This window comes from Thunnus thynnus, chromosome 10 (genome assembly GCF_963924715.1).
Source record: "Thunnus thynnus chromosome 10, fThuThy2.1, whole genome shotgun sequence".
In the NCBI taxonomy this organism is placed as follows: domain Eukaryota; kingdom Metazoa; phylum Chordata; class Actinopteri; order Scombriformes; family Scombridae; genus Thunnus; species Thunnus thynnus.
Genome location: NC_089526.1, coordinates 12,430,125 through 12,452,353, shown reverse-complemented (window position 1 = coordinate 12,452,353; position 22,229 = coordinate 12,430,125). Strand labels below are relative to the sequence as shown.

General features: G+C 40.1%; 1 protein-coding gene across 6 annotated transcripts; it reads left to right on the top strand.

Annotated features, from left to right (window-relative positions):
- The first annotated feature begins 636 nt into the window (after positions 1 to 636).
- bcl3 (BCL3 transcription coactivator) lies at positions 637 to 22,154 on the top strand. 6 transcript variants are annotated; one of them, XM_067600991.1, is made up of 11 exons: positions 890 to 929; positions 1,012 to 1,094; positions 1,656 to 5,361; positions 6,066 to 6,186; positions 13,374 to 13,482; positions 18,464 to 18,665; positions 19,730 to 19,818; positions 19,937 to 20,014; positions 20,374 to 20,541; positions 21,027 to 21,126; positions 21,220 to 22,154. In XM_067600991.1, exons 3-11 carry the CDS (start codon positions 4,857 to 4,859, stop codon positions 21,336 to 21,338), a joined length of 1,491 nt encoding a protein of 496 aa, XP_067457092.1. In that variant the 5' UTR covers positions 890 to 929; positions 1,012 to 1,094; positions 1,656 to 4,856; the 3' UTR covers positions 21,339 to 22,154. The 6 variants fall into 6 exon arrangements, with proteins under 6 accessions (XP_067457096.1, XP_067457092.1, XP_067457094.1 ...); XM_067600993.1 differs by lacking the exon at positions 890 to 929 and having other exon boundaries at positions 936 to 1,094; positions 1,656 to 1,798; positions 3,495 to 5,361; XM_067600994.1 differs by lacking the exon at positions 890 to 929 and having other exon boundaries at positions 936 to 1,094; positions 1,656 to 1,798; positions 3,466 to 5,361.
- Positions 22,155 to 22,229: the final 75 nt, after the last annotated feature.

Here is a 22,229-nt window from a genome sequence, read left to right as displayed (position 1 = left end):
ATGCCTTTTTTCACACTACATGACAAAAAAGAGAGGTTGCCATCAAATTATAATGCAAGAATTCTACCCATTAAAATTATTTAATGGGTAGAACACACCTCCTCAAAAAAGTTTAAACATGAAATCAAAATGGATTAGTTTGAGGACAGCAAAGAGGGGTGGGGGCACTCGGTAGTCCAAATTGATGAAATCATTCCAAGTCACAGTTGTGGCAATCGTAAAAGTCACCTCCATCTGTGCAGTCCTTGTGTGCCCAGGTTTTACAGGACCAGCACTGGAGCCAGACCTTCCTTGTGCTGTAGTAGCTCTACAGGGACATAATGCAGTATTCATCTTCATCAGATGAGTCCTTCTATCTATCTATCTATCTATCTATCTATCTATCTATCTATCTATCTATCTATCTATCTATCTAACTATCTATCTATCTAATGTGGGCCCATGTTACAGCCCTGTCCCTGGTCTCCCCTAAATCTATCTATTTTGTCTGTTTGTTTTGGGGTAAGAAAAATTGTTGTTCCATTGTCTGTCCATACATCTATCCCATGTAGCTATCTGATATGTAAAAGATTAAGATGCAAGAAATCTGCTGAAGATTTTTGAAGTTGGCACAGTACTAGGGTATAGGCACGTGCATAGACAGACCTCAAAGGGGGCTTGAGCACCTGCACTTTTGGCCTCCTAGAGAGAAGTGTCCCCTTTCTGGGGTGTTTTTTAATAAATAAATAAGGTCCTGTTATTTCCGCTACATCCAGCGTGACACAACAATATACTCAGTACCTCGTCTTGTTTCTGAGTGTAGCTGAAAGAGAATTTATATTGATATATGTTAGTGTTAATAGTTTACCGCGAGGTAGTTGGCGGAACTCAGTTGCGTGGAACTTTTCGGTGGGGAATACTATTGTCATCGCACATCCCATTCAAAGCGGGTAAGGACGGAACACGTTTCTCCAAGTTGTTTAAATTAGTCCTAATGTTTTGAAAAGGGTATGTATCTTTATCCCCCACAAGCTATAAGATAACGACGATATGATGCACGTAAGAAATACGACAGAATTAAGGACGTTTTCCTCCTGTAACGAGAAGTCAGTGAGGTGCGTTCAATGTCAACTAAATTAATCAGAATTTCTAGCGTCAAATTAATCTGCATTATTTATAGTCAACATGATGTTGTCATTGTGTTTGTGTTATTAATGTCAGACATGAAAGTAACGCCTAATATACGATTATATGTACAGTAAGCATATATGTTTCCTTTCTTGGTATTTTATGTATTATGTTTGCTCAGCAGGTGGATATGTGTATAAGGACAGTGAATGCAGTTTCATATACATGAATGTTGAACGTTAACTGTTTACTAAATGTCATTATATATTTAGGCAAATAGTTAAGTTCAAGCACTTTTTCAGTATTTTTCGGACGGAGGGAGGGATGAAGGAATGTTGACTGTTAAAATCTTTTATAAACCAGTGTCTAAAACACCTTATATGTAAAACTTATGTGCTGCTTTTTAGAATTGTGGCTTAAATGATTTCTTCCAAGCCTCAGTATTATGATAGGATATGTGCATTATGTTAAACTAATTGGTTGGCACATAGTAATAGTATCTTAGCCATGCAATATCAGCATCTTCTTATTGCCTGTTATTTCTGAAGCAATTATGCCTTCTACGGAGAGGTGGTAAGAGACCAATGTGGAGGCGAGAGAGGCCGCCATGCAGCCACAGGAAGTGCATCTTTGTCAGCAGTATTGAGCTGAGCTTCTGCAAGTGAGGATTTCAGTCAGAGGGCAACAGCAGGTAAGAGTCGGTCTGGTTAACATGTGAGAATTTAATGAAATACACACATACACATTTCTTTGCATGTATAATTAATTAACTGTCATTTAGAAGTGTTTGAACCAACCTCAGTCATAGGTTTGTTTTAAAAACATAAATTTTGATATCCCTTTGACAGTTTTGCAAAAGTAGTCATTGCAGGCATATATTTATTTAATTATTTGCAAAAATCACCTTTTATGAATTTGGGCCCCTGCCCCTCTAACATCCCCTGGACGTCTGTGCACTAGAGGCACATACCCTTTACTTAAATAAACATAAGAACCCACTGAAAGCATTATGTACTACAGATTTTAATGAATAATATTTTAATATTTCTGTGTGGGAGATAATGTCATTTTATTGAACTAATAACATATTTTGTTTACAGAACTCGTATACAGTACACAACACCTGGTGTTTTCAACATTGCAGAGACCAAATTATTTTTAAATACTTTGAGTTAGAGGATACATTTCTCATTAAAATTGCTTGTCACTAAACAGCACGTGGCACACAGTCTGCACAATTTAAAGAGAATACTGACTTTGCCTCACCCTCCACAAGATGGAGACACTAACTCAGACACTGAACACCTAATTTAGGGTCGCCACTGCAATCTAATGATTTTACCTTAACCGGACAGAATGAGCACATTTTGAAAAACATTTCAGATCTTGTGATTCAACAAAATGATTCATCTAATTTTTCACCAGTTGTGCATGCTGTAGCAGCAACCACATGACCTACCTGATAAAGACAAATGTCAAAACCACATATGCAACATCCAAAGTGAGCAATGCTTTGTGCTGTAATAAATGTAGATTCACTCAATGGATATCTGTTTCAAAATGCACAGAGTTTCTCTCATTTTTAAGACTAAGACTAGTTGCACCTCTGCTCTCCTGGCACAAGGGGGCCGCATTTCATTGTTTTGTATCTGGATATGTTGTCTCATGATTTATACTACTGATGACTGCTGTTTGCATTCATCATGTTGCACTGTCTCAAAATAAAGAGTCTGTGATTTTTAACGGGATATGTTTATTTTTCTGTTCACATATATGTCTGCTCTTAAGAATTAGTTAATGTCTCATTCATGCAGCAGTAAACACTGTCAAGTGTGTGTTCAGGATGAGGCTGGCTGTAAAAAGGAGTAGGTTGGTATACTTTTCATAAATAATGATATCTAATGTCAGAGGAGACCATGATGGTTGAGTGCCCTGACAGCTGCAGAGTATGTTTGTGCAGTATCAGGGTGTTTTAGGGACTTTAGACACACAGCTTGACTTTCCGTTGCCCGCTCCACACTTCAGTGGAAAGAGGAAAGTCCCAAATTGACCCTGGTAATCAAAACCTTGTCTGAGGGTGGTGTGGGTAGGATAAGATTAAAGACCAGGAGATGGGGCGTGATTTGTGTGTGTGTAAGTGTGTGTAAGTGTGTGTAAGTGTGTGTAAGTGTGTGTATGTGTGTGTGTATGTGTGGGTGTGTGTGTGTGTGCGTGCGTGCGTGCGTGTGCATGCATGCTTGTGCAGGCTCGTGGACACATTTATGGAGTGTTTGTAACAGAGAGGTAACATGGCCAGGTTGGATAGGGAACCTTCCCTCTGAAATGTTCTTTTATTCTGCTTATTCCCTCTTCGTGGAGTACAAGTTCAGCTCTGAATCTGCAACCAGGTGACATATGACCGACCCGAGGCAACAGAACAGTGAATACACCGATGATCTGACTGACATTGTGCATCTGATGGACTGCATCACCTGTACAGTCTGTGTCCTCCAAGCAACACCAGAGTGCTAAACAAGCTGCTAAACAAGAATTAAGCATTAAGGCTTCCTTGAGCTTTAATATCATTTAAGATGTTGTAAGTTTACATTTTTGCAGAAATAAAAAAATAATGTTTTGATCATTTCTTCAGAGTCAAACATGTTATTACTGGAGTCAGATCAGTAGGAAAGCATCACAAGACTATTTTATGTTGTAATGGGTTTAGCAAAAGTGGAACCTTATGTTGTTTTTTAGACTGAGGTGTGAAAATCAACATTACATCAGCTGATCTGAAGCACTAAAACCTGTGATCAAAATAACATGAAAACCCCTTCCATGACATCATCACGAGAACACAGAAAAGTCGAAAAAATTAAGTTTATCATCCAGAGCCTTTTATGTTTTGGTTATCCTTTCTCTATTTTTACACTGATCAACATTAATACTTTAAAACCGACATAAATAGGGTCATATGTGTAATCTAATAATAAACGTAGCATATAATTCTGCACATTGTTTTAATCAGACTTTCCTGACTTGTTGCATTCTCATCTAGGCTACAGTATAAACTTTAAAGTAGAGAAAAACATCTTTACAAGGGTCCACTTTAGATAAAGACTACAGTTCTCATAGTGTAGTAACAATTAAACGTAACCCAGAATAAGTTCTACTTTAACTCTCTGCAATTTGCACACCGATAAGCACCCCAACCGACAAAAGCATCGATCCGTCTCTCCTCCTGAACTTCTTAAGAAATTCAGTATGATGTTTTGAACTTGCATGCAAAGCAGATATCACAAAACGCGACAATGCTGACTTTTTTGTGAATTTACCACAATTTTTTTTCTCCTTTTCCTCCCTCACTCTCTATAATTTACCCTTAAGTACTTTGTTTCGGTTTAAAGGGAAAGCACCCTGTGTCACAGTGATTACGTTCATTAAAGCAGATGAGCGGTGCAGCTGCACTGTACTACCTGCAGTGTTAACTGTACCATAGGTGCGCTAGGACAACCTACACATAGCTTAATCTACACCAATTGGCTCCTCTTCGAGAATAAGTTTGCATTCTGAGTCAATGAATCTGTAAGCTTATCTAAAATACACCAATGACACAAAAGGAAACAGGCTGATGAGTTGGTCGCTTGATTTCATGGAAATGGGAATTGCGCACTATTGGCCACTTTGGATGGTTTGATCCCACCAAGCTGATCACTGATCATCGAGAAGTTGTCTTCCCACGCACACACCTGAAACTTCTTCGTCCCTGGTTGATGCCGAGGATCATGACCATGAACGGTGACCACCAGTCGGTTGCCACAGCACCGCTGGATCTGCGCACCACAACCCGGGAACGTGGGAGCACCGGGTCGAAGACTCCGGACTACAAAGGTCGCGTCAGGGACGCTCGTGTGTCAGGCGGCTCCCCTGCACCTCCAGCATGCACAGGAACGGACAGTTTGGTAATACACTGCCCGGCAGTCAGGAGCGCACCGAACTCAGAAACCAGCGCGGCACGCAAACGACCAGCTGAATCTGCTCTCAGGCTTCCTTTTAGGAAACGCCCGATTCCTGTCGAGCCGGACACCCAGACACACTCGCCGGCTCCACCTGAACGGGGAGACCGCTCCTCTGCGGAAGACACGGACTTGCCATTTCGGGGGAGCTTGTCGAACGGGAGTAGGGTTGGCGTAGCACCAGTGACTCCCAGGCGGGTTGAAGAGACAGGACAGAGTCCATATGGATATAACATTCGCTTTTTGGACCCGTTTAGTTACGGTAAGTGCTGCTGGACAACATGCAGTCTATCACACTAGTAGGCTATTATAGGCTTCTTTTTTATTTTTATGTTGAAGTTTGTTATTTTTAACACGAATTTAGCTGCACTGTTCAAAGATTTGCTGTGATTTCTCATATGATCTCATATGATATCATATGAATACCATAAGTATTTGAATTCCGGATCTCCAAGGACACTGGACAATGCTTTTGTCTGGCCAAAATAGTTACGAGATTTGTGCATACAGTCTTGATTTTAAATGGTAAGACTGAGGTTTAGTGCAATTTAGGTTTCAGAGGCAGAGCATGACATACTAACCTACAGGAGTTCTCCAAATTATTTTTGTAATATCACATGAAAAATGCTGATGTTATTTTTTATTTTTAAAACAGAAGGGCATGCAGCACAGCATGGCTTCCCCTTCCATTAATATTTTTGGTCACTAGAGTGTCACAGGTCTCAGACAAGAAGCGGTGTCATGCAGCAGCTATACTGCTGAATCAATGAGAAAATGTCCAGTCAGCTATTCTGCAGCTATTCTTCCTCAGTCAGTGCGCTGCCTGCATTGACAAAAGTAGCTTACTAGGTCAACTCTTAACTGAATACTATGTATACATGCACAGACACGCACTTACTTAGTACAAAAAATCAATTTGTCTAACAGGCCACCCCTGCTAATTTAATGTTTCTGTCTCATTCCCAGGTCACTACCCTGTGTACTGTTTGCCCACAGTCCCAGAAACAAACCGCCCTGTGGGTTACCAAACCGAAAACCTGCTGACCGGTATCGCTCAGGCTACACATCAAGATGAAGATGGAGACACGTATGTTGATTTTTTATTTATTTATTCATTATTATTGTTGTTGTTGTTGTTATTATTATTATTTTTATAGGCTTAGGTTGGAAGTTAGAATGCCACTTTCTTGGTGCATAATGTAATCAGGGACGTGCTGGGCCACCTGGGAATTCAAAAACAGCGTATTATTCTATGGAAATGTTTTATTAATCACTCGGGGAACAGGTTCAAGAGAATAGGGGAACACTCCAACAGCTCATAATTCTGAAACCGATGACCCCACATATCCACCTCAGTGATTTATACAGTGAACTTAAAAAATCATAATGATTCATAGACATCAAGCATCATATTTTAGTCATCCCTGCTCTGACGGCTGAGACTTGGCACAATACACCCCTCAGAAGTTTTATCCCCGTCATAAATATTAATGATTCATGATTTCCATCAGATTGAGAACATTCATTGCCATGTTGTGTCTACTGGGCAGACCCGGCTCACATCTTCACCTTACAGAGACCAAGACTTTGGACTTGTCATCCACTTACATAATGAGCCAGAAATTACTTGTCAGGTCATGTTAGGTTTAACATGCAAATACGAGCCAACTTCTTAGACGTGGTATGTCTTCAGTTGCAAACGAGACAAATTTGCACTCAATTCAAGCTGTCAAGTTAAATTCTTCAAAGAAGGAACAGATCCGAGGTCTAAAATGGAATATCATATATATTAGTATTCTAATATTTTCAATATTAATTATGACACTTACATGTATGCATATAGTGTTGTTCTTATTCTAAAATGTGTTACTTTTACTTAAAAATGAAACATCTAATTTTATGCACTTTAATGCTCTCTATGGTGGCGAGAGGTAATTAAGATGTTTTAAGGATGGCATGTCAGTATGAATAGCAGCACATAGACAGCAGGTTAAACTATATCTTAACCTCCAACAACACTCACACATGAAGAAGATATTAAAATAACACTATTTTATCCAAAAACGAGTATTTCAGCTTTGAGTTTTCATATTTCATTCATACTTTGTTTGCCAGTTCACTCTGGTATGTCTGTCTCTAGAACTACATTCTCAAATTTTGTCCAAAAGCCCCTTTTCACAGCAGACATTTTGACTTGTCACAATAGGAAAAGCACAGTGTTATTAACACCATTAATGATGCCTCTTTTCTATTCAAGTGTTCCAGTAAGCTATGAAATTGTGACAGTGAGCAGGACCCCCTGAAACTGAAGCAGCTAAATGGATTTCAGCCATCATTAACTTGATTATTTACACCTGTGCTTTTCCCTATGATGGCATGTCAAAATGTCAAGGCCTTGCTCCCATTTTGGGCATATTGCCTCTCTGCAGGCTTGACAGTTATTTGTCTTAACTAGATTCTCTGGAGAAACTGCTACTATTGTAATGAAAAGTGAAAAAAGTGAAATGGTCATGTACATAACAAGTCAATACAAATCATTCACTGAGGTGGACCAATGCAACAGCAGTTTAAGCAAGAGACGGTTTGACCTCATAAACAGAACTTTTGACGTTGCGCAACCTGGTTGTGGTTTTTCAGATTCTATGTTAGTGACTGTAATGTCATCTCAGTGTATTTGTTATGGTCTATGTGACTCACCTGGCTCTGCATAATGAATAGGTACAGTCAACACCCCCCTCGTGTCCCACCAAATTCTTTACTGTTGTCTCACTTCCTGTAAGGGAGACCGGTTTCCAGGAATGATTCACTTAATGGCTATGGTAACTTTTATCTAACACATTAACTTAGAAACTATACCACTTGAGCTGCTAGATTAAACAGACATGCATGTGTTAGTGTGTGTGTGTGTGTGTGTGTTGAACAACCTATAATTTTCAGTCAACCAGTCTCTCAGGGTGTGGGGTAGGGGGTTGGGAATGAGAATACTGTACACAGGAGACTGGAGGAGTTCTCGAGACCACATGAATGCAAATATTAAACTTTAACGCATGGTTACTTGACTTTGTCTAAAGGCTTAACACCCACCCACCCACACACTAACTGGAATGACAAACTGATACGAGAACACAGACACACACAGTCATGTGACTGAAAACATGGCATGTCCAAGAATTAAATAGCACTTTGATGTTGTGGTTTCAGAAGTTTCAGCATCATTTGCATCCGTTCGAAACAAACTCGTGATGACCAGCATTTAGCCGAGCCCCAAGTCCCGTGACATGTCACAGCTGCTCATTGTCCTATATCTGCTTCAAAGACTCACTGCGACATGTCTACTATTAACAGAAAGTGGCATGGAAATAAGAAGAATTGACTTAAAAGAGCCATTATATATTCATTTTTATACTAGCAAAGTGAACATTTTTTTAATAGCATGGGGCTCCATAACTTGATTACATTTCTCATCTCCATGCACATACTTGACACATTGTTGTTCTCTGGAGTGTTTGATGGGGGTTTGACTTACAGTATATTTGCAGGACAGACACAAAACAAAAATGAAAAATTGATATGCATATTATTTTATTAGCTAGCAGTGACTGAAAACAAGTGCAGCAACTTTTTTTTCTCAGACAAAATCTGGCCTCTTAATTATAAAGTTGGCTGGCTTATCTACTTGTTGCTTTGTGGTTGTTTTAAACTTTGTGTGAATTCTGAAGAAAGAACCATTCTCAGCCCCCCCTGTATGTTTCACACTGTTTGTATTTACATGAGTGTGTGCGTGTGTGCGTGTATGCATAATATGAGTGAGCGCAAGCATGTGCCTGCTCTTACGTCAATGGGTTGTTCATCCTCTGTTCTCAGCGCTTCTGAGCCCCTTAGTTTCGGGAAAACCAGTGAGTGCTCAGTTTTTAAATACGACTGCGGTTTTTCTCAGGTGTGTCTGTCTCTTCTTCTCTGTGTTTTTAAATGAATGGGCTCAAAAAACCCAAACATCCGCTCCTCACTTCCTCATTTACCGCTTTCTTTCTATCAGCTTCATCTCTCTCTCTCTCTCTCTCTCTCTCTCTCTCTCTCTCTCTCTTTCTCTTCTTTTCTGTGTCTCTGTCAGTGTTATCTGTCACTTGCTTATAGACACAGTCATTGGCACCTGTGGTGTGCAGACATGTTTGCTTGCGGCTCCTACAAATGAATGCCTGCATGCTTCCAGTCAGTCACTGGATTTGCATGCACAACAATATGACCATATGCAGAAATAGGCAATAGCCCAAATCTCATGTAAACATCTTAACTGAGTTATCGTGTTTCTTGCAGACCCAAATTTCAAATTACTGTGGCATGTAGACCCGTTCTTTTGATGTTTGTCACAGTGATTTGATTCTGCACATGCACTGAGTCAGTTGTGAACTTGCAACTTTTTCTTTTCTTGCTTTGAAAAGTTGAAGTCGCTATGAAACAGCGTATTTAAAAAAGGTGGCATTACCAGCATGGGTGGGGAATGAAACATGCACATTGAACACACATAATAACCATAATTGAAGCTGCATTAATTATTTTTCTGCATTAATATTTATTGCAATATGTTATACAGGTTACCACACAACATTCAGGACATTAACCTAATTTTCATAGACATATTTTAAGGTATTTGTACTCATTGTACTACACTGCCTTCAACCTACAGTCATTGATCAAAGCCACTCAACTCTGGTATGAATGAGTGAATAGTAACTATGAGACTGTGTGTGATGTGTGTTGAACTACATTTGCCAACTCAAGATTTCAGTGAATAGTGATGATCTGGCAGATTTATTTTCAATATCCTGTATCATCCAGGCAGTTTGTGCTTAAAGGAGGCATTACACATTAACTCAATAACTCCCTGATGGACTGATGAAACTGAGCACTATAATGAATTCTGACTTGTTGAAAGGTTACCCTCAATGGTGAATGTTGAAATGCACTGAAAAAACAACCCAGAACCCAAAAATGTAAAATCCAGGTTTGCTCAAACACATTTCCCACACAAATACCTTCTCTCCAGCACAAAAGTCTGGAAGTAGCATCAATCTTCATGATGAGCACAGCAGACTACAAAGTGGGCCATAAGCTGTCATTTCTTGTTAACTGGATTGTGGTGCATCTCTGCTTCTCCTTTGTTTACCTTTCACACACACTTACACATCACCTCGTTGCTCAGCTGATCCACAGACCACAGGATATGTTAGGCTTCAGTCTGATCATTCAGTTGGCTGTCTCCTTGCCCTCCATACCAAACAGGATACCGCATGTATGCTGCCTCTTTCTCTGGCAGGCTTCTTTTCACACACACTCACAGTCTGCACTGTGTGTTAATGTGGCTAGCTTGGGACTCCTGTCTGCGTCAGTGCCGCTGTGCTTGGGGTTATCTGGGGCTGTGGTCTGCCCCACTTCCAGGAACTAGAAACAGTACAGTTTCATCTTAAGAGAAAAAGAGAGAGATGGATGCAGATATAAAAGGGTGTAATGTAATAAGAGAGAGAATGATATTAGGACTGTATGAAGGCAACTGTTGATACAGTAGTTGAGCTCAGAGAGAGATAAGCTCTGATTCACTAGTTACTCACAACCTACTTTGGTTTTCTGTTCATCAGAACATATGAGCATCAGTTCTCAGAGCTCACAATGACAAAACCCTTGTCAAGTCATGCCTGAAAAGCCTGTCTTATATGATCATGACTATACTGTAGCAAGAGTGCTCACTCCAATCACTGTAGGGCTTATTGCTGAGAGACTGCAGAGGGCTTTTTAAGACAAATGATGAAAAGCTGATTGCACATACAGTAAATATGGAGATATTTGTTGATACAGATTTGCTCACTGTGCTGAGCTCAGTTACAGGAACGAGGACCAGCTGGGGAAAGAACCACCACACTCACTCCTGTTTCCAACATACAAAGTTCTGCTTTTCACTCTGATGTCAGGAGCAAATCATCTGATTGTTCACTTCAGTTGCAGTTCCAATTTGCTTTCTTGCACAGAGACATTGACGTTGTTACTCACACTGTAAGGTTGACCTTGCTTGCTCATGCATTCATGTGCATGTTTATACACCTGCACGCTGTTTATCCATGATTTGCATTTGGGTTTCCTTGGCATTTTAAAAATCATTTAATTATATATACAGCCACAGTAGAGCATGACTTTGTTTTTTTTCCTGTAAAGGTTTTTTTTTCCGGACTATCCTTCAGTTACACAGACCACAGACCACTGTTCATACTTGCCTACACCAAGTTGTCAAAGAATTGAAAAAGTTTCCACTATGAAAGAGTGATTATGACAAAGATTATGTAAGCTGTCGGTTTTTTCTGCTATTGGAGGAGTATATTAGAATAATGTGTGATACTATTATAAGGTATGTAGGTATGATAGATAGATAGATAGATAGATAGATAGATAGATAGATAGATAGAGTACAAACATACACACAACAGCAAAGAATTTTTCCTGATCCACACATCAATCTGATCAATCTGTGCATAAATGTTGAACTTAGCACTATATGTCAGTCAGACAGAGTGTCTGTTGTTTGCTCAGAAAGGGCTTTAATCTATATGTTTTTCAGGCAGGAAATTACAGTCATTAATGACTCCATGTCAGTGGGACACATCACTGAGAGGAAGTGTTGCAAGTGCTTTTGTCACTGTAAGAACTTTTTACCTCAAATTGTGTGCAAGGGTACTTTTAACTTATTCTCAAGAAGCGTCCCTGTTTCCTGTTGCACAGTTGTATTGTATGTCTGATTATGACTTATCCTTTGGATGAAGTTGACTGAGTGAACCTACAGAAAAACCCCTGTCAGAAACCATACAGCTTAATGGCTGGATTTCACAGCACAGAGAGCGAGACAGAGGAGAAAGAATGCTGCCATTGTTACTGACAACAGGAAGTGACATAAAACCAGTCTGGCTCTTACTGGAAGCTGCTTCTTCTAACAGCATAAAAAAGAAAAAAAATGTGAAAACTGCTATACTGCTCTCTACAACAAGCCCTCCCCCCTCTCAGTTTCCTGCCCTTCCCTGTCCTAAACTTTGGCCTGCGTTTGTTCTTTCGCTTCACGTATAGAAAACAGATAGTGGTTTCCCCTTCAGTCATGATAAGGGTGCGATAAGAGTAGTGTGAGTCATGCCTGCACATCTTTGGAGCTTCTCGGTACAACTGACAGTGGGATAATTTTGATTAAGTGATGAAGTAGAATTTACGGCTTCTGAACGAAAAAAAACTTCTTCACAGGTCATGTTTAGGAGTTCAGTCTAACTCCTTCAAGGCTAAGAAGAGAATGTGCGATTTCAATCCCAAATGGATAATACAGACATTATAGTTTGAGTGGTCCGTAGTGAAGGTACAGGCAGCAGCTGGTTTTCTTAGCTTAGCATAAAGACTGGGAATAGGGGGACACAGTTAGCCTTGCTCTGTCCAAAGGTAACAAAATCCGCCTACCGGTACCTGTAAAGCTCACAAATGAACACATAATATCTCATTTGTTTAATTCATATGAAAACTTAAGTATAAAAACACGTTATGTTGTCACTGTGACGTTGCCAGGCAGCCAGCTGAGATTCCAGGGAGTCCGTGCTCCTGGCATAGAAATAGTCACATAAACCCCTGTAAAACCTCAAATTGTCATTTTTACATTTTGTATTTTTTATGGATTAAGTAAAAATATATAACATGTTAATTTGTGAGCTTTAGAGGTGGTGGGACGTGACTTTTATTATCTTCAGACACAGACAGGCTAGCTGTTTCCCGCGGTTTCCACCTTGATGCTTAACTAAGCTAAACCAGCAGCTGGCTGTAGCCTTATATTTAACGGACAGATATAATAGTGGCATCAATCTTCTAATCTAACTTTCGACAAAAGAACAAATAAGTACATTTCCCAAAATGTAAATTTTGAACATGACAAAGACTCCAACTGCCATCAGTCATTCAGCACATCCACATAATCAGATCAACACCAAACCAAATGTAATACTGCACTTCAAATAAAATTTGCACACGCAAAAATAATATATTATCTCTATCTCTATAGTACTGATTAGTTATCAGATCAGTCATTTTCTACTTAAGCTAAGAAGTTATTTCCAGGATGTAGAGTGTCAGTGGGTCACAATATCAGGAAAACCTGTGACCCATTTAAATACCCTTTGAAATAGAGCTGTATTTCTACAGACATCTCTCTTTCAACTGTTGTGTAAATTTCTTTGCATGTCTGTGTTTTTGTGTTCATTACAGAGCTCTTCATATTGCAGTGGTGCAGGGGAAGCTGGCCATTGTCTGCAGACTGATTCAACTCCTGGTGTGGGCTCACCGAGGCCTTGATATCTACAACAACCTCCGTCAGGTGAAACAAATGAATTGATGAAGACACTTATAATAGACACCTGCTACATTTCTGTCCATTAAAGCATACATGCATACATACATGCACACACAGCTGCTATCATTACTCTCATTAATGCAAAATTCTAATTAAAAGTTAAACATTTCAGACAATATATTTGTCTCTCTTTTAAATATGGCAGCTATCCAATCCACAGAGAGATTTTTTTATGTTTCAGTTCCATTTTATAATAAATATCACAGAGGTCTCAACGTCAGCCAGTATAACATGATGAAAGATAGCTGCAGAATAAAAATGCAATTGGGGATTTTTGCTTCTACATTCATAGCATGTAAACCACATTCCCGTGCCTCACCCTTCTAATAACAGTAACATGGAAAAGAATGAAAGAGGAAGTGACTTGGTTTCCTCCTTGCCTTGCTCCACGTTATCGCATTCTCTTACTGTCATGGCAGTGGCTGATGGTTATGCAGTGGAATTCACCCTTCCCAGTTACTCCACCTGTACTTGCCAAAAACCAAAGACATGCAAATGGCGAGAAGGACCATGTGTGCTTTCCTGTGTTCTATTTTGTACATAGTTTCCTAGTGTTCAGTTTCCCTATAGGAAGGGGTTTTTCAGGGCCTGACTGTAGGATTTACCATGTTGTGAAATTCAGAGGAGGCAGCCAAGATGATTAAGTGGAGCCAATTGTGACGCAATGAACTCTCATGAACCCTGCACTCATATCTCATGTCTTGGCCATAACTGAAAACATGTGAACAAGCTGGAAATGACCTGATATAAGTAAGCATGAATATTTTATTTATATTCCAGTATATAATTAGCTTTTTTCTTGCATCTGACAGAGAGTCTATGTCCTACAGTGTGTGAACGGGGATTACTTTGACTATTTATACTGATATTAATGGACAAATGAGCCTGCTTAACTTTTACTGAGATGACTTGTCTCTCTTATTAAAAAATGACTGTGCTTCTCAACTCCTACATTACATCAACATGTACTTTACTGGAATATGTACAAGGAATTGTCTTTAAGTGTTTCCCAATCCAGGACTGTCCCGACCGCTGGCCTTAAGCCAACACTTCCACATTCTCCTCCCCTCTCTAGTCTCCACCTTCACTTCATGCTCTGTATTCTGCCAGCTTTCTCTCTTTGATCTTTCAGCAGAGAAAGCACCTGAGTCGTGCAGAACTTTAGTTCTCAAGTCTGGGGTTTCACACCACACAGGACACCACGGACTCGCTTACCAGAAATAACGCTGGTGCTATCATTTGTTGTTGTCTTTCCTCATCACTGAGGCAGCATAGGTTTTGTGATATCCTGTGTCTACCCTCTGCATGAAAACGTATGCACGCGACACATACGCATACAATTACACATACACACTCTCTCTCTCTCTCTCTCTCTCTCTCTCTCTCTCTCTCTCTCTCTTCCTCTCTCTTCTCTCTTTTCACACACTCACACATATTATGCCATATGCAGTTATAATCAAAAAGGGACATTTTCAGGCATAGGTCCCGTCATAGTCATTTGCCTACCAGATTGTGTGGTTCTGACTGAATATCGTAAAGACCAGACTTATCAAAATGAGGCCAGGGAAGTTTTTATATTTCAAAACATTAAGTCTACCGGAACTAGCCAACTTCCCAAAGAAAAAGGAAACAAAATTAAATACAGCTTTTCCAATATTGATGACAAATCCTGAGTTTCTGTGGTTTTGCATATGGAACTTTTTGACAGAGTGTTACTATCAGTACTGCAACTGAACAATAGTGCAAGTGTCAGTGCTTTATTTGCCTTCCTCCCTGAACTACTATGATGGTGGAGACAGCTGTTTGATACTCCCACACTGGTCATGCTATCAGTGCGGCTACACTAACGCACACTTCAGTAGTCTACTTGTGGCTGCTCTTGGTGTAGTATGCAGCACTGACACTAGTGGGGTTTGGGGACTGAATCCCCTGGGGCCACCCACTCAAAAACATGAGCTGATGGTCATGCGCTTTAGATGAAAGCCATTCACTAAATTGCCTGTGTTTCTGCTACAATGCATTATGCAGATTATCTGTAATCATTCAATAATCACATTTTGACATTTATATAAATGGGTATGTTCACTGTACTGTTGCAGCCTTTTTATTTTAGATTCATTTAATTCATATTAAGTTTTTTTTCATTTTGTTTATCTGAATGCTGATGGCATGCCATTTTATTTTTTTTTAGTGAGTGCGTGCATGTATGCACACGCGCAAGACATCTGTGTGTTTGTGTGTGTTTTAGTATCCTTGTTCCGAGAAGTCACATGACCACCCCCCCACCCCCCCCTTGCTTTGGGCTGTTTCTTAACATACCTTGCGTTGAGGTTAATAGGGTAGTTCAGAAGGGACTTTCCCTTCCTGTGCATCTCTCGCTCTCTCTTGCTCTCTTGTGCTCTCTCTATCAGTTTTATTCTCTCACTACTCTCTCTCTTTTCATATCTCTCGCTGCATATATATAAGAGAAGTTAGGGTTTCTAACCATAACTGATGAACTGACTGATGCTATCAGTATAACTGTCAACAACATTGACGCAAGAGCGTGTGATGTTTATTTGTGCAACAGGACTGGCTTTACCCTGTAGTGTCTCTTAGTGTTGCCTTCCACCTTTCTTTGGGTTTGGCACTGCCTACAGCCCGGGGCTGTTCTTCATGCCCAGAAACCTCCTCTCCTATGTTCTCTTCTCATCTTTTCACCTCCCTCATGTTGATCCGCTCATTTTGCAGGAATGCACGAGTGCGAGGACAGACCCAGGGGAAAGAGAAGGGATTTTCCCTTGTTATCCTGTCTTTCCCCTGGACTCCCCTCTGCTGCTTCCGTTTCTTCCTCATTCCTCTGTCTCTCCACCCCACCAACCTCCCTACACACACACACACACACACACACACACACACACACACACACACACACAAACACACACACACACACACACACCCTTCCCACCCTTCCTCTTATCTTTGCTGCATTTTTGTTTTAGTCACTCTGAAATCTTTTACAGGAAGCCAGAGTTAAACTCTGCCAACTCTGAGAGGTCTTTTTTTAAAGGCCTTAAAAGGCCTTAATGTGGAGATAGGGTTAGGGTATTTCTTCTGTTCTGGAAAAGATTGAAGACCATCAGTGTTTCATTAGTGGTGTGTAGGGTCAAAATAGTAGTGTGGTTGCAACAATGAATGTTGATTATAGGAAGTTCATAGAGCATAAATTTTAAGGGGGTATATGAATTTGTGTGTGTGTATGTTTTTATATCCATGAGGGTGTATGTGTGTGTGTGTGTGTGTGTGTGTGTGTGTGTGTGTGTGTGTGAGTCACAGGGTTCAGGGAAACAGGAGCTTAAGGGAGGGACACTGGCATAATTGGAGGAATTCCACAAAGACGCTCTCACTACTAGCCTACTTTTTTTTTTATTGTACTTACTGGAACAAACCCCCAGTGTGCGCACAGACACGCACACATATACAGTAATATAGCAAAAGTGAAACTTGGAGCAACTATCTGTTCCTGATTGCTGTGTTTATTGTGTAACTTGAATAGCAGCTGAAAAGTCCAGGTCAAAAGACTTCCCTTTATGACTGAATTATAGCATTTCTTCATTTAAACAGCAGGTTATCAGTGCCTCCCCTGGCCAGAGTTGACATAACTGTCAAAATTATCCACAGGATGATACATGCTGACTTCATCCAAAGGAACATCCTAGATTGCTCAAATGATTTCATTCAGCACTCAGTAGATTAATCCAGGCAACCACCTAGTGAACTTTTTTTTTTGTCTCTCCTGTCATTAAAGACTGTGTCACTCAGAACAGGTTCTTCTTCATTTTGAATTAATCACAGTCTCATACTTGGGCTGTTGTTGGTGTTTGTTCTGTGATAGACGGTGCAAAGGTCTCATCTTTGACAGTTAGCATATCTTTTTCATTTTGGACTTTGATAAGATTGCTGACATTATGAATTTTAGTGTGTGTATGCATTATGTGTGTTTGTGTAGGTATGTAATATGCGTGCCTGTATCTCATGATCTTCTGATGTGCAGTAATGATAAAGTCTTGGTTCTTTGTTTATTTATTCTAGGCGTTGGTCTGTTTTTGCATTGTTTTATTGTGTCTCTGACCTTTAACCTGTGGAACAGGTTAGATTTGAAAGGAGGCCTTTAACAGAAACAATACAACTCTTCCTCCAACCTTATTTACAAGAATGTGGTGATCTTAAGATTTTGTAAGTTTCTGGATTTTCCCTTCTCCTGTCAAGTATTCATCACTTCCACCACTCTCATGTTTGTGCGGTAAATATGCAGCTACAGCCAGCAGCTGGTTAGCTTAGCTAAAATGTAAAAGCTGGAAACAGAATGAAACAGCTCTCTCCTTGCTCTGTCCAGAATTGTTCACTGTTTCTGTCACTGTCATTGTGCTAAGCTAAGATATCCATCTCCTAGCTCTAATTTGATATTTATTGTGCAGACATTTGAGTGGTATTGATCATCTTATCTAACTCCCTGCCAAAAAATGAATAAGCACTGTCCCCAAAATGCTGAACTATTCCTTTAATGGACAAATTTGGATAAATTTGGAGACCTCAGGTGAAGGAATATATTATTACATTTTGATGGCAATCAGGATCTGGGATTTCCACCATTAGCTGAGCATTTTTTTATTAGAACAATTATGCTAACATAGAAACTTGTTCTGAAATAATGGCATCTAAACAGGGTAAAAATCTACTTATCTCAATGTATAGGAGATAGGAATGATATTCTTATAGGATATAGAGAGTTGGAGCATTGTTCAACATTAGTGAGGGCTCATACTTACTGATTGCTGTCTAGTGTGCACTGCAGTGTGAAAAAGGAAAACTGTTTTTAGAGGCAGTGTATTGCCTTTTGTCTGAATGCACCGGTTTGTCCTAACTGTCATTGCTTTTTTTGTTTTGCTCTCATCCTCCCACACAGACCCCTCTTCATCTGGCAGTAATAACCCAGCATGCAAACATGGTGGATGTTTTGTTGAGAGCAGGGGCCGATCCTGCTGCTTTGGACCGTAACGGCCAGACAGCACTCCACCTCTGCTGTGAATATGGCCAGCGTGACTGTCTGACTGTATTGCTCTCTCTGCCCGCATCCTCCAAATGCCTGGAGATCAGAAACTATGAGGGTAAGTTGTGGTCTACTCCTTGGTATGCATTGTTGAAGATCAAGATTGTTCTCGACAAGGAAAGATCCAGAATGATTGTAGCTCTTCTCATTAAGTTATTTAATCTGATAAAGCCTTGTGATCGTTTGTAACCATTTCATCCTCAGTGAATACATCCAAAGACATTATCAAATGGGTATTTAATAAATGTATGTATAAGAAACATACTTTGTGTCTGCAATGATGGATTTAAAAAAAATAAGAAAATAAGTTTTGGGCTTTTTCTCCTTATACAGAGCAATCTACTTTAAATACACAAGCAGTAAAAGAGTAAAATAAATGTTCAAGCATTAACCATGTAGCCAGGTAGTGCTATGAAATCAATTATAAAAATTATGAACATCCATCTGATCTGATAACATAATAACAACACATAGACTGCCTCACTAGTGTCAATGCATAATAGTTAGTAGGGGGATATGAGCACTGTGAACCCTTGTACAGGTAGGGGTTGGGTTGGTTGTTTTGTGTGTGGGCGAGAGGAGAAGAGGACATTTCCTTCCTCTGTGGTCTGGTGTTGGCGTTGTGTTTGTCATGTCCCAGCACAGGAGACATTTTTTTGTGTGAAAGTAACAACTCTGGGTACAAGAGAAAGCCCCCAAAATACACAAAGGATTTTGTGTCTACAATGTTAACTATTTTAGTGGAGCTGAGTTTGAATGTTGGGATTAGATCTAATAGTATAATAGCCACATCAATAGGAAAATGTGTGACTACTATTATTTTAATGGCATAGCATAAGATGATTTATGTCCAGGCAAGATTTAAAAACATTTTTGGAAAAGTTAAGGTCATCTGTTAGCAGTCTGCTAGTCACAGAGAGGCAGCATTGAATTATTTAGTTTTGCAGCGCTGGGAAAAAAATCAGATCATCCTGATCTGTTTTTGATTTAATCTTTTTAAATACTTATACATTTTGTTGGAAAATGTGTTATATACGGTAAAAGAAAATGTGTACGTGTCTGTGTGTATGTCTTCATTTGCTCACTGTGAAACTCAGGTCCCTGCTTTGTTTCTGCCCTCAGGTTTGAGCCCCCTCCACCTGGCTGTGCTGCGTGGGCATAAGGATTTGTCCATGATGCTGCTGGAGGCAGGAGCTGACATTAATGCTATGGTTAGTCCCTATGCTGCACTGACTCATCAGCTAAGTTTCACAACATCATGTATTTTACATTTACCGTTGCTGCATCTACTGATTTTTCCCATGGTGCTTTTTTTTTTTCTCTAATCAGGACATCAAAAGTGGCCAGAGTCCTCTCATGCATGCAGTGGAGAGCAATAACGCAGACATGGTCCACTTCCTCATTGAGGTAAAGACGGCATGTGGGCAGGGAGGAGAGAATTAAGGGTTGTGACTCAGCTCTATTTGAGTTTGGTTTTCTCTTTCCAGCTCATCAGCTGCATATAAGTTGTCTGTAATCACACAGAGCTTCTTCCCAGAGTTCCCCATTCATTTCTAGCTTATAGATAAGACATTTAGAGTTCATCTGCTCAGTGCTCAGATGTGTTACATATTTGAAGAAGTGCCTTTCCTCCTTCCTTTTAAATAGATCTAACTCACCCTCTCCAAAGCTCTATCTTTTGTTTTAGTTTCTATGTTTAACTGTGTCGACTCTGGCTTCCTTTATGAATCACACTGATGTCAAAGTCTTCTGTTTTTCTGTTGCAGAATGGTTGTGATGTCAACAGCCAGTCATACAGTGGGAACACAGCCCTGCACAGTGCCTGTGGCCGGGGTCAGGTGGACACAGTGCGGCTGCTGCTGAAGAGCGGAGCTGACAGCAGCCTCAAGAATTACCACAACGACACCCCCGTGATGGTGGCCAAGAACAAGAAAGTGAGTGAGGAGATGACAGAAAAAGAAAATATCAATAACAAAACAGACCTTGCTGAAATTCCGCTGTTATAATCTTTGTGTTAGCCTTTTTTAGTGTTGGAAGTTGCTGCCTCAGGTCAATTCAGACAGTATTGAGAATGCAGTGAGCCCAAAATAGGTTACCAAATTGACTGTTAACGGCTTCCTACACTCACTTTTATTTTATGATGGAAAATCCCATCCATTTGTTACTTCAGTTACGTCAGAACAAGTGCAAACAATTGCAAAATCTATTTGACTCAGCCCTGGTTGGGATAAGAGGAAGAAACGGTTGGAGTTGGAGAGATGGAATGTAAATGTGTATATCCTTCCATCTAGAGGCCAGACCTGTACGGTGCAGCGTGTGTGTGTCTTGTTTGGCTCACAAGTTGTTTATTTAGTAGACCACAAGGACACTCACTTCAGTCATGCACAGGAGGTTGTAACAGATTGTAAATCTTTTTCAGATAGCAGATGTGTTGCGAGGGAGAGGATCCAAGCAGATAAGAGTTCAAGATCAACATTGTATGTCAGTCTCACCACATGGGAGCAACTTAACGGAAAATGGTGAGAGCATGCACACAAGTTCATATACATATGCATATATATACACAGTCAGCAAAATCAGTGTTTAATTTGTACTCTGTGCCTCTCCTTTAGGGTCCCCATCTCCTAACCATAGTCGTGGATGTTCACCTTCGACTACACCACACACCCCTCATCATAACAGCTCCCAGTCTCCAAAGACTCCATCTGTGCTCGTATTTCCATATTACTAGCTCAAAGTTCAACTTGCAACTACCTCCACACAGCCAACCATCATAGAGATGATCACACTTCAGGGCCCAAAATGATACCCAGGACAAAGCTCCGCCTATGGGATAACAGACCAGCAAAAGACTGTACCTGAAATAAGACGTCCCTGGCCTCCCTTCGCCCTTGAAAAAAAAACAGCTATAGTTGGCTTTGATGTCTGGACAGAGTACCTCTCTCTCCCCATCCAGCTGCTTTGTTGGCACTCCTCTAATGACTGAGAGCAAACTGCTGCTATGATCAGCTGGATTTCTCCACATGGGCATTTATGCAGCAACAGAAACGTGCCACTGAATGCTATCAAGGCTGAACATGAAGGACTATTTTGAAACTTCCAGGAGATGTCAGTAAATGACAGACATGGACCTAAGCTCAGTGAACTCAGACTCTCTCTCTCTCTCTTTTAAGTATTTATGTGGCCTTTTGCCTTTATTTTTTTAATAAAGGACATTTGAGAGATGGCAGGAAATGAAGGGGGAGAGAGAGCGAGAGAGCTGGGGTACATGTTCCTGGATAGACTTGAACGGGGGTTGTTGCGATTACATGCATTGTCTTAACACCTCAAGTCTTGTAAAAATTGTATGCAGTCTGCTTATAGTGAGGCGTAACAATGTAACCTGACATGCCAAATATTGCACAGTCAAATCCATTATTTCTGCCATTTTTTTAAAAAAATAATGTGTTTCCATAATAACATTCAGGTCTGTGTTTGTGTGCATAACGTGTGAGTGTTATTCTATCATTGTCAAAAAAATATTTTTATATAAAATGTTTCCAACATATTCACTGTTGTCTTATTTTTGTCAGCTTATCCCACAGTGAGCGTTGTAAATTTGAAAGCGGCATTGTGATTGGTC

What these genes read in the sequence shown, in the direction of transcription:
- bcl3 (XM_067600995.1), top strand. Translation starts at nt 4,857, where the DNA reads ATGCCGAGGATCATGACCATGAACGGTGACCACCAGTCGGTTGCCACA. An exon ending in GAGCTGACATTAATGCTATG is followed by an intron (nt 19,819 to 19,936) that starts GTTAGTCCCTAT and finishes TTCTCTAATCAG; the next exon opens with GACATCAAAAGTGGCCAGAG. An exon ending in GAGCAACTTAACGGAAAATG is followed by an intron (nt 21,127 to 21,219) that starts GTGAGAGCATGC and finishes CCTCTCCTTTAG; the next exon opens with GGTCCCCATCTCCTAACCAT.